This window comes from Nestor notabilis, unplaced genomic scaffold, assembly GCF_000696875.1.
Source record: "Nestor notabilis isolate BGI_N333 unplaced genomic scaffold, ASM69687v1 scaffold1048, whole genome shotgun sequence".
NCBI lineage: Eukaryota > Metazoa > Chordata > Aves > Psittaciformes > Psittacidae > Nestor > Nestor notabilis.
In genome coordinates, this window is record NW_009938523.1 from 42,263 (window position 1) to 55,213 (window position 12,951).

At 43.6% G+C, this 12,951-nt stretch overlaps 1 protein-coding gene across 1 annotated transcript in view; it reads right to left on the reverse strand.

The window, feature by feature from the left end:
- The window catches only part of LOC104409468 (unconventional myosin-IXa-like), a gene marked incomplete at its 3' end in the record, with an annotated part of 53,354 nt that extends 40,996 nt beyond the window's left edge, over positions 1-12,358 (reverse strand). The window contains exons 1-3 of the mRNA XM_010019342.1: positions 12,200-12,358; positions 10,949-11,065; positions 1,238-1,372 (exon numbers count right to left, since the gene is read on the reverse strand). Of these exons, the coding sequence (XP_010017644.1) occupies positions 1,238-1,372; positions 10,949-11,065; positions 12,200-12,358 (411 nt within the window). The remainder of the gene's footprint in view (positions 1-1,237; positions 1,373-10,948; positions 11,066-12,199) is intronic.
- Positions 12,359-12,951: the final 593 nt, after the last annotated feature.

Consider the following 12,951-nt stretch of genomic DNA (forward strand, 5'->3'; position numbering starts at 1 on the left):
GAGTGTCAGTTACCTTTATAGGAAAAAAAAGCTATACTGGCTTTACAGTAGTCTTTTAGTTTGCATTTTTATGGTGGAGAACAGTCAACTAGACCTGTTCCTAGAAATACAGAAAGTTTTTTCTACTAATTGCTCAGAGCAGGGTACAGCAGCATACAAAGACCAGTTAAAAAATTGAAATAAAATGGTTTTGAGCAGCTCTGCTCCACCTTCTTGACCAAAAAAACCCCCACCAACAAAAAAGAGAAGCATCAAACTCCACATCAAATATCCCCCAAATGATCCACTCAGGGTTATATTGCTTATTTTTCACCATCCTCATATTCAAGCAGGCTTCCCTTTCTGGCTTTTCAGATCTCTTATGACACTGTGGAGGCCCAAATGAAACTATTAGGGTTTCTAGGAAGGGTTGGATTAATTCTTTGATCTCAGCTGGACGTAGGCTGCAGAGTGTAACTTTACTGAAACTACTAATAAGGAGCATTTCCCTTGATCTCACCCAAAGAAGAATTTCACCTGAAGGCAGGGCATGCAGAATGGCATTCACAAAAAAAAAGGCATTTTGAAGGTCTATAACGTATTTACTGTATTATACAGCTCAATTGTATGTTGCGCATCCATGAAACAACATGTTTAGCAGTTTTCTTGTCCCACTTGTTTTTAGATAACAAATTATGTTTGGAGAATCCTCCTCTCATGCTAATTAATAGACTACACCAGCCTGTGTATATGTTACCTGCTAAATTAAGGACTGTATTTTTCTTATCTCTCTCTTACAGCACATTCATCTGAGGCTGGAAAGCAACACCCAGTCTTAACAAACCTAAAGCAAAGCTTAAAGTTCAACCTTTCCTAATCTGCCATGGCTGTTGGAGGTCATAAGGATCTCAAGTCTGACCTTGCAGAACATGTATGAGAGTGACATTTCCTCTCCCTCCCCACAAATGGATGAGCCCTCTGCACATGTATCAAGGAGACAAAAGAGCAACAGTCAAGGTCTTTATGATGTCTGAGGATACTTGTATTCCAAAATGTTCATTTAAAACCAGCAAATCTCTGGCTGGATTCTATTTTGCAAGTAGCAATAAGTCATATGATAAATTACAAGTTAAAGTTGAATACATCAGTGCACAGTCCTTAACATAAGAGAATTAAAGGGACAATTTAAGAACTTTATTATTGGTGTCATAAACTCACGTCAACACTCATTGGCATCAGAGAGTATTTCCAGACCTACCTGTTCAAGTTTAAAGATGTGTTGGTTAAAGTAGTGCTGCAAGCGCTCGTTGGCAAAGTTAATGCAGAATTGTTCAAAACTGTTGTTTTCATAGTCTTCAAACCCAAAAATATCAAGTACTCCAATAGACAGAGTCTGCAGGAAAAGTAAGAATGAGGATTAGAAACAAATTCACAGAAAGTAAATAGATTATTTGTACATAATCAGAAGCTTACAGATGGAATTAAATATACTTAACAGCTGGACTTTTAATTTTTACTGGAATTGCCAGTATTATGCCATGGGGAAGATTTCACCTATATCAGAGACACAACATGGAACTGCAGATATCAGGACAGATGGCCTTTTTCTAAAAGATAAGTAATTTAAGAGTTGGGGTTTTCTTTAATTTATAGATAAATTGCCATCTTTGAAGAAACCTGAACCCAGTTCCAAGTTATTCTATTGGATCTAAGACAGTACTTATCTTTTGAGGGGAAAAATGGGGATAGGGTTGGGAAAAAAAGGTTTGCACTATGAAGACAGTCCACAGAAACACACCTACAAGGTGAATACAGGGTGTCTAAGCAAACATGCTCCAGCTGCAAGCCTCCCAGAGAAATACCTTCGGGTGTTGGGAGCATGGTGTGTTGGGAGCACAGTAGGGTTTGCAGGAAAATAATTCATTGCAACAAAGGAAAATAAGTCTAGAGTTGCCTTGAACGAAGGTCTCTGTGCAGGGAAGGGAACCAGGCCTCATTTCCCATGGATGCTGTCTCAGAGCCCCAGGTTCTGGCACCAGGACACCAGAAATGCTCTACAAGACCAGCCCCACACTCCTCCTAGCCCAGCATCTCCAACCATGGCAGCAGGACATCCCATCCGGTGTGACGGATGCACTCCTCCTATTTGAACTAACTGAACGCTGGTCAAGGCAGACACTCAGCAAGCAGCCTGAACTGAAGTTAATCCTATTGTGTGAGGCTATCAGGGAGAACTCAGCACCAACCCCCTGAAAAAAACAGTTTAGCTGGACACGGGGCTGGTAAGTGGCTGAAAATGCATTAACGTGGAGACCTCAGAGCAGCGCTCCAGTACCTGAAGGGGACAACAAGGATGCTGGAGAGGGACTCTTCAGCAGGGACTGTAGCAATAGGACAAGGGGTAACGGGTTCAAACTGAAATAGGGGAAGTTCAGGTTGGAGATAAGGCAGAAGTTTTTCCCTGTGAGGGTGCTCAGTTGCTGGCACAGGGTGCCCAGAGAAGCTGTGGCTGCCCCATCCCTGGCAGTGTTCAAGGCCAGGTTGGACACAGGGGCTTGGAGCAACCTGCTCTAGTGGAAGGTGTCCCTGCCCATGGCAGGGGGTTGGAGCTGGATGGGCTTTAAGGTCCCTTCCAATCCAAACCAGTCTGGGATCCTATGATTCTCTGAACACAGCAGAAAATCTGATGAAAAATCAGCGACTTTACACTATAAATATCTGCAGCCATCAGGGCCCATTGAGTTCTCCTCCCCATAGCAGCTGGCCATGTGGTGGTGGTGATCTCCCCTTGAGCAGGGATGCCTTTCAAAGTTACCCCTCGAGACTGAGAGATCCCTGACCTGACACCAGACATTGATGGGCTGCTAAGTGACATTTTCTGAATGCATGTGACACTTAAGATAAATAGAATTAACTAGGTTGGAAAAGACCTTTAAGATCATCAAGTCCAACATTTACCCCAGGACTGCCAAGACAACCACTAAACCATGACACGTGTTTTTTGACCACATACAGTAAGCTTAAGTGATAATCTTCATATCCCATACTAACTTCAGGAGTAGTAAATAGTAATGCCCAGCGATGTATCTGTACTTACTAAGTATTTTACATCCCTAAATTTACTGATTAGAGATCAATAAACTAACTTCTAGCTCAGATCTGCGTGATCTCTGATTTCTCCTGCAACACCTGAGTATGTCAGCACGGCTCTTCCACATTCTGCCACCCTTTTCTACCAGCACCCACAGTTTTGGGATGAGGGAGATGAGGAGGCTCCTCTGTGAACCCTTTAGTTTGTGGGCAAGAGATGTGTGAAGAGTTACTCATCCAATTTTGTTTTGAACCCATTGACACTATTGACACTATGATCCCTCCCAGCCTATCAGGCCACCTTCTAGGAGTTCACGATACAGGTGTGGGTTTACTAAATCAGACCCTAATGACAAAGATTTGGCGAGTTACAGTTCTAAATCGACTTTTTTTCCACCTGACGATTTCGTAAACCTCCACCATATCCCACCCCACCTTTTCTCCGTACTGAAAAGCTAAAGCCTGTTTGGTCTCTCCTTTAACCTACAATGACCTCAAGATGCTCATCAAGATGTGGGTGCACCAAGGTTTTCTATATGTGAAAAGCCCGAAGGACACATGCACAGAGAGCTCCACCAGCAGTTCTTAGTGAACCGTGCTCCAGGGTCTAACCAAAGCCACCTCACACATACACAGGTTCTGCTCATACCTTACAATTAATTAAATAAAACATTAAGTGAGGTAAAAGCATTACCACTGGTCAGATGAACCAAACCTCAAGAAGGAAGCAGAAACACCCCCTTTTCTCCACCTCAGAAGAACCTGAGAGCTGACGGGCACTCTGGTTTTAATTTTACTGGTCTTATCTGCACTCTGGATTACCTAAAATGACCTTCCTAAGACCAGCTTAACTGCACCACCAGAAATACAAACCAGACTATCCAGAAGTCTTTCTTATGCTGCAGTTCATCTGTTTTCAACAGATCAAGTAATGTGGGAGGAAAATATTCCTTCTGTGCTCAAATCGCAACCAGGGAACCACCTACAGCTGGAACAGACCCAGCAGCTGTGGGCAGAGCAGCCACCCAGCTTGTGAGTTGAAGCTGGGTATGATCTGGATTTTGGCTAATAGAACAAATGAAAATAAAATTGAGAAAGCACAATAAGACTCCCACCCATTTTCCCAAGAGGTCTTTGGCTACTTTATCCTTCATCCAGGCTTTTCTCCCCACTCCAGGGCTGGAGAGACTCTACCTCCTTTACCCCACCCATGACATGACATGGATGACTACTGAAGGTCCTTGGCCAGCTTCCTACAAGTTTGCATCACTTGGCAAAACACCCATGAGAAGCAGCTGTTTGACCAGAAGATGGAAATTGGAAGCCACTGGACCAAGAACTGAGAGTGGCAGAGGGATCTGCTCTCACTTGCTGCTTCCTAAAGGTCAAACTTCCTTCTCCTGCTTGTCCCAGTGAACGTGGTAACCCTTTTATTCACAGATACATTCATAAATGACACCCTAACAAGCAGAAATCTTCTACTTCCTCTTTTTTGTTGGTTTATTTTTACTAGAATTCTTCTTAAACGTGTTGTATAGTAGCAGTTCATCTTTTATCTATGTTATACATGGAAAAAGCGATGATGGAAACAGGATAAAGTGCCTTTTCTCATCCACAATGTGTAAGCAAATCCCCACTGCCGTGCAAGTTTTTCCCTACAATCCACAAGAGCTCCCTAAAATTACACTACATAGAAGTCTCCACTGCACTACATAAAAGCAAGACTTAGAAAACAAAACACTCAAGCTTCCAGAATCCTTATGGAATTACCAGAGTTGTCTGTGGAACAGTCAAGCCCCTGCCACTGAACGTAACTCAATATAAAATAGCTGAGCACAAAAATCCTTCCCCCTTTTCTTCAATAATGGTTCGTTTACTGTGTTGAAACTGCCACAAAATGTATTTTAATGTCTGCATGAAAATACATTTACAAAGCAAAATAGAAAAGTTTTATATAGAAAAACATCTGCTATTTCAGTTAGAAAAGAATTCTATTCAAATGATATTTTAATGTTGTCTTTTCATTTTTTTTTTTTTTGCTGGCACTTAAAATCAAACAAGCTCCAACAGGTAAAATGCACAGAACTACAAAACTGTTGGGTTTCTGCAGAGTTTCACACTTAAATTAGGGCAGAGCTCTGCAGAGAATCAAGTCTTTGCCCTCTGTCATGGGAGGCAGCATCACAGAGTTCCCAAAATAAAGAGGTCAATGCATGCAAGTTGTTAAAACTGTTAAAAGTGAGAAATTGGGAATTTATGGCTATTTTCTGCTTTCTGGCCAAAAAAATCTCATAGCACCTATGCAAAAGGGTCATAAAGCAGCACAGATCTACCTGTACAGTCATTTCTTACAGTGAAGTGAAAAAACCTTCTTTCTATTGAGGTATGTGATAATGAAATTATTTTGTTAACCTGCTTGACCAAATCCACACCAAACCTCCTGTAATTTAAAGTGTAGGTCTACAAGGATCTTTAAAACCTGGGTGAACACTGGGTTAGTGAGTACTTTCTGCTTGAGATGACGAAGAGTGACCTCATGCTCTGCTAAAAATGTCGCAGCCACAATATTCAAACACCGAGCATGAGTTTTAACAGCCCTTGGCAAATGATGGTCTCAAAACTATGTGCTCCCCAATTCCCAAACCACCAGTAAATTGCATTTGGTTGAACTGATTTATGTCACCCCAGATGCATCCTGCTGATGTCATTCCACCACGGAGGTAGATCTTGGCAATCACAAATAGGTTTGCTTCAAATTCCGGGGGAAAACATTTTTTAAATGTTATTTTTGTATTTTTAAACTTTTTAAATTTTTTTAAATAATTTTTTACAATATTCTAAAACCAACACTGTAAAAAAACCCACCCAAACCACAAAAAAAACCCCAACCCAAAATCCATCACTACTAAATCTGAAAGGACTATTCCAATTTAGATCATCACAATGTATAAGATGACCTATTCTATAAAGTGAGAAGCAGTGATTTGCTACAGATTTGGAAATTGAGACCTAAAACTAATGAACAGATGTGCACTAAATCCGTTGGGTGTTCAGCAATACCTCTGCTTCGGGTCAGAGAGCCAATAATTAACTAGTTGATCAAATTTAAATAAATTTTCTTCATGGCCACGAACTCTTCATGAATTCAAGCATGAATTTTCTTCATGGGCATTGATTTAGATGAATTTTCTTCATGGCCATGAATTCACATTTACCATCATCGCTACATAAAGCAGCACCTCATCTGAAAACAGCAGCAGGGTTGTTTAGGAAGAAATTAAAACACTTCACAAGAAACAAATGGGAAAAGCTTAAAACAAACCTTGGAAAAAATCCTTTTTAGTCCACTACAATCTACACTGTATCAACATTTTAAGCAATGAGATGGTCTTCTAGCAGTACTTAACCTAATTTATGGAAGGGGAATTAAATAAGAGACTCTCTGAGGTTTAGTAATCTAGTTCTCAAGAGGAGGAAAAGTCTCCAACCTCATTAACAAAGGTCAAATTTCAGTTTGCAGGGGATCACGAGAACACCAAAGCTAAAAGTGATAGAGAGAAGACCAGGGAAACAGAGTCGGAGTAAAAGCGATGCACAGCAGGACTGCTATGAGAATAAAACAGCCATATCAAGTAACTTATTCACAACTCAGTTCAGAAATAATATGCTACAAATCCTGTCAGCAACCAAGATAAGACAAATCCCACTGTGTTTTCCCAAAATAATTCATTGAACATTTAACTAAATTTGGATATCAAAGGTCTGATTTACATCTTCCAAATACTTGCTTGAAAAGCAGTGGAAGAATGATGGCCGGGTGTTTATATTTTTTACCCAGCTTCATCTTTTGATCTTCTCCTTGCTGCTGACATCAAATAAACACACATATTGGGATATGAAAATTGTCTCCATTCTCATTGTCCCAGGTTCTCCTAGGATTTGGACTTTGTTAAAATCTAGGTCATCTCCCACCTGTCACCAAACCACCCAGTCAGTCCACCAGAAATTAAATAGGTTTAACTAGATATAAACAGTCTCCTCACCAAATCAGTCTGCACTGATGAATCCACCACCAGTTTGGATGAGCATGACTTTGGTCAATGAGGTTGTCCTGTGTGGCTGGGGCAATACTGCTTTGCCCCAGCAACAGGACTTTGCTGGAGCAAAGGTGGCTGCACATGTTTCCACCGTGCAGAGCTCTCAAACCCTGATTTCACGTGTGTGCCTCACGTGCATCTAGAAGTATTTGTCATCTCCTGCAGCCTCCAGCCTTCATGTCATAACCCTTGACCACTCAAGGCCAGGTTGGGCACGGCTTGGAGCAACCTGCTCTAGTGGAAGGTGTCCCTACTCATGGCAGGGAGTTGGGACTGGGTGAGCTTTAAGGTCCCTTCAACCCAAACCATTTTATGATTCTATGATATGATATTAATTTTTCTCATCAACTTCAGATGCAGTTCTCCTCCCATATACACTCTGAATTCAGATGGTTTGGGGTCTTATTTTACTTCTGCATAACATGATTGTCATGTAAGAAAGCCATCTGCCAAAAATCCATCATTTAACCACCTTCTGAACCTTTAGGATTATTTCAAAATCCACCTGAAAAGTCAGAGGAATAGTGGTGGCAAGAGTGGACTGGGATTAAGCCAGGACATTTGCTGCAGGGTGAGTTGCATGTTGCTCATCTGCTGCAAACTCAGGAGTCAGGAACCTTTCATAGTGAGGTGCAAGACTGTATTTCTCTATTATAAATCAGAGATTTGGTGTGTTCAGGAGATTTTTGTGGAGGGAGCTAGCAGATGCCAGCAAGTAGATGTCATCCAAGTGCTGAGATCTTGCCTTACATCAAGGACCTATTACAAAGGTCCAGAGACACCCCTTTTCCTAGTCCACCTTCCAGTTACTTGCTGGTGTTGCCCAACTCAAAACCACATATAGGAGGTTAAGAACCACCTCATTTGGGGTCCTGCAAGCAGGAGCTGTAAAGAATTTCAAGGACTGTGAAGTGGTAGGAAACCCCAAATTAATCATCAGCTTGGTTCCTCCAGGGCAGAGAAGGGCAGTAGATGTGGGCTGGTGTCCCAGCAGCAGCTGCAGAGCCCAGGCTGCCCTCAGCTGCTTGTTGGTAGTGATGTTATTCTCTGAGGGCAAAGGAGCAGCTATTCCCAGCTCTGCCAGGTCCAGGCAGGTGCTTCTCCTCTGTGCTGTGAGGATTCAACTCAGGGGCTAAAAAGTAAGCACAGGGAGGTGATATTGTACAACAACTTGAGAGCAAATTGGCTAGTGAATGTTTAACAAAGCTGCTCTCTGCAGCTCTGTGCAATGCACCTAAATGCTCTTCTTTAACCTCTCTACCCATACAACAGGCAGGATTCATGCATTCCCATGATTTCTGGGACCTCAGAAAAATGGAAGTCTCTGAAGACAAACCTAATTATTCTCCCGTCTCTAGAAGCACAGATTTCCTGGTATTCCATGCATTACCTCCCTGTTCGAGAAAACCTGGCCCATGGACAGCCCAGGACCACCTGGATGGATCTTGCCACTGATCTGAGCCTGCACATTCCTGCAGCTCCAGGTCCTGGGGGTTTGCCAGCTTTGGTGGATCTGCTCTTATGCAAGGGCAACACTACTCCCAGCGCCTGCTGCCTGATCTGGATCTTATTGCTGCACCGTGCGATCTTGGGCAAAAAAAATCATAGAATCACAGAATCAACCAGGTTTGAAAAGATCTTTAAGCTCATCAAGTCCAACCATTCTCAGCACTGCCAAGGCCGCCACTAACCCATGGCACTGAGGCCTCGTCTACACAGTGTGTGAACACTTGCAGGGACGGTGACTCCAGCGCTGCCCTGAGCAGCCTGTTCCAATGCCTGAGCACCCTCTGGGCAAGGAATTGTTCCTCAGCTCCAGCTAAACCTGCCCTGGGGCAGCTTGAGGCCGTTTCCTCTTGTCCTGTCCCTTTATACTTGGGAGCAAAGACCAGCCCCCTCCTAGCTCCATCCTCCTGTCAGGCAGTTGCAGAGAGCGATAAGGTCCCCCCTGAGCCTTCTCTTCTCCACACTAAACCCCCCAGGTCCCTCAGCCCTTCCCCATCACACTTGTGCTCCAGGCCCTGCTCCAGCTCCATTCCCTTCTCTGGCCCCGCTCCAGACCCTCACTGTCAATGTCTCTCTTGCAGTGAGGGTCCCAGAACTGCACACAGGATTCGAGGTGCAGCCTCAGCAGTGCCCAGTGCAGGGGGACAGTCACTGCCCTCATTCTGCTGCCGCACTGGTGCTTGATACAGGCCAGGATGCTGGTGGCTTCTTGGCTGACTGGGCACAAGCTGGCTTGTGTTCATCAGCTGTCAATCAGCACCCCCATGGGTCAGAAAACTGGGAATTAGGAATTCATGAGATGATACAGGAAGATGGGGAAGGGAAACGTGGTTACGCTGCACAGGAGTCTTGGCTGGAGGAAGAAGAGGGTTAATATGCAGTGGCAATGGTGGAAAACAGCACAAATTTGGGTTGTTAAGGCTCTTACCTGCTGAGATTTGAGGTTGGGAACCAAAGTTTAATGGCCCATAAACACCTATCATGCCCTGCTATTACAGACAAGCTGACTAAGCATTACTGTTCTAGTGTCTGTATTTAAATACTGTGAAAGAGAGGATACTTTTGAAAACTCATTGGTATCATTAAAAAGAATTAATCAGTATTTGAGATGCATTTCCTTGTCAAAACAAATTCACCTTTTCTGCTTCACCAAACACACAATCAGGGCTGTGGGCTCTTTTCCTGACAGCCCAGACAAAACTTTGGATGACTTGGAAACAAAAAGTCAGGAAAGAACACAACATTTTTGGGAAAACATTAAACAGAGGGAGAGGAAGCTTGTGCAGCCAGAAGACACGCTGGATGTTACTCACTTGAACAACTTCTTTTCTCAGAAAAGCATATTACCAGATTTTCTATGTGTGTATTTATTTCCAGTCTATAATTACCCTCCACAAGCATTTCTATGGAGTTAAATAAAGAACCAGCTACCCTACAAGCCTCCTACAGCATAATTCAAACGTACTGTCAGTGCTTAGCAACAGAGTCCTCCTTTCGGCAGCTGTGGCTTCAGCCTGGATGTACAACCCCTCCCTCCAAAAAACAACACATGCTGCTGGCCCATGCCCAAAATTCCCAAGCCAAGGGGAGCTGGAGAGCTGCAAGCATGTGCTGCATGGATGCACCCACACACCCGTGTGTTTTGGGGTCAGCATCACCCCAATGTGACAAGCATGGATGAATACATGAGGTTTTGGAGGGGATGGTCACAGCGTCCAGCCCCTGCTATGACAGGAAATGTCATGTCATCCCTTCCATCAATTCTTTGGGAAGTGGCTCGGCACCGCGCTAGTGTTGCTCTTCCCATCATGACATTTTATTCCCCCTAATCTCAGTTTTCTGCTCATTATAGATGTGCTATCTCAGTGCTTGCAGATGCCTTCTCTAATGATTTTTATGGAGCAACTTCATCAAAACGCCTCTCATCAGCCAGATTTCCCTTTTTTCCCCTCAATTATATACAGCCCTATAGCTTTACCTACATGGAGGAAAATGATTTGGCATTGCTCCTGGAAGGGGTGGGGGAACAGGCTTTTGTGGCTACAACAAAACCTCTTCCCCAGCTGCTTTGAGGATATATTATTTGAGGTGCTTCACCCTCCCTGGCTCAGCAAACACCACTTAAAATAATGATGTACTCAGTCTAAATGATTAACTGGGGAAAAACGAACTTCATGTGAAGCAATTTGCTGGCAGAAGCTTGGGTAATGTTTTATCCCATAGTTACCTATTTTAAAAGCACAAGAGTGTAGCCAGAAGAGCTAGTGAGACGTTACCTTGGTGCTTTCCTCCATGTCCTTTGAGTTGAGGAGCGCGTGGTTAATTCTGAACACTATCCAGTCGAACAGGGCACTGTATAATGACTTAGCCATAGAGTTCCTCACAGTCACAGCCTGAAAGAGAGAAGAAAAGAGGTAATTGGAAATGATTCCTGCTCTGCACTAAAATGGGTTTTGCTTCTCAAGCTCCCACATCCAACGTTCATATTTCTCCCTCGCCAAAGCTTTTGTCTACTACTTGAATTCACACACCATAAGCCAGCAGTCCTGACACCACCAGGAGTTGATTGAAATCCCAGGCCCAGGATATGTGCCCCTGACTTTGCCTCACTTTCCTTTGGTGCATTCAAGCGGATGATGCACAAGATCACACCATAAATCCCACCACTGTCAGTGAAAGGGAAAAAAAACCCCAAACATATATATATTTAACATATAAATTTAATTTCATCAGGAACCTGGAAGAGTTTATTCAGAAGGCAAGAGGAGGGTGGACATTGCAGAGCAATGACAGCAAGAGATAGGGAAGCACCTGCTGGGTCAGGCAGTGCCTGGTACAAGCAGAAGGGTTACAAAAGGGAAGGCTAAAACCCCTATAGTAAATCTATGAGCGTTACTGAAAACATGACGTTTTCCAGGTACTGCCAATGGGAGCTACAAATCAGAGCAGGGAGATTCACTGCTCCTCCAACAGCTCTCCTGGAAAGAAGAATAATACCTCTGAAAAAGGGCCAAGCCTACCATGGTGCTCCCAGCCACTACACAAAGAGATTTTGCTTGATCAACAGTGATGAAAACCAAGATCAAATGAGGGTACCCGGGTGTCAGTATCCCAAACACGCCTGTCTGGGGACAGGCACCTACACATGTAACTATAAAGCAGTAATTCATATTTAAGGGCTATCTTGGTTCTTACTATTTGTGATCAGCAGGATGAGAGCGCTGGGCTGGGTCAGCTGGAGAAGAGAAGGCTCCTGAAGGGGACACCTTAGAGTAGTTCCAGGGCCTAAAGGGGCTCCAGGAAACCTGGAAAGGGGCTTTGGACAAGGGCCTGGAGGGACAGGACAAGGGGAATGGCTTGAACCTGCCACAGGGGAGACTGAGATGAGCTCTGAGGCAGAAGCTCTTCCCTGTGAGGGTGCTGAGGTGCCGGCACAGGGTGCCCAGAGAAGCCGTGGCTGCCCCATCCCTGGCAGTGTTCAAGGCCAGGTTGGACATACATCATCTGAGTGGCCTAATTTCACTGACCCCAAACAAAATAAAGCTCCTGTGGCATCGTTTATCTTCTACTAGCATTTTCCACTTCTTTTCTCTTGAACTTTCTGTGCTGGCACCTTCTAGCATGAACACAAGCTGTTCTGCCAACACTTTCTCTCCCTCTTGAGTTGCAGGAGAAGGCAGGAACATGGTCCACCCCTGAGGATCCTTACAAGCTCACAGTGCACATAAGCCTTTGTGTGCTGCTAACCATGGCTCAGTGGCAATAAAACACTGTCCGATAAACCACAGTGCAAGGATAATTCCAAACTATTGCAACAGTTAACAAAGAATTACTCGTTTGCTCCCAGAAAGAATTGCTACGAACACAACCCAAGCGTGTGATGGAAATGCACAAGCAAGAGGATGAAAATGATTTGTTACAGCCTTTAAAAGACTGAGTGCGAGTTTTGAAATGTCTGAGTTACCAACAAGCATTGGAAAACGGATGCATTTAGGAATGCAAATAGATCTCATTTCCAGTAACTGGTTTTCTTTGCTTTGCTGAAGGAAAGATTTTGGAGAAGGTTTGTTTGCTGGTTTCATTACAAGCAACATGGGCTGTTTGGGATGATTTTGCTGTTGTTTTTATTTTTCACATTTTATCAAAATCTGAGGGAATATTTCAGTGATTAATAGAAAATTTCATAACCCCTTCTCTATGCCCATGCTCTAGCTCAGCTTAATGTGAATGGATAAAGCTGGGAAATAATCAGTGCCACTGTGACACCCAAAAAATCAGA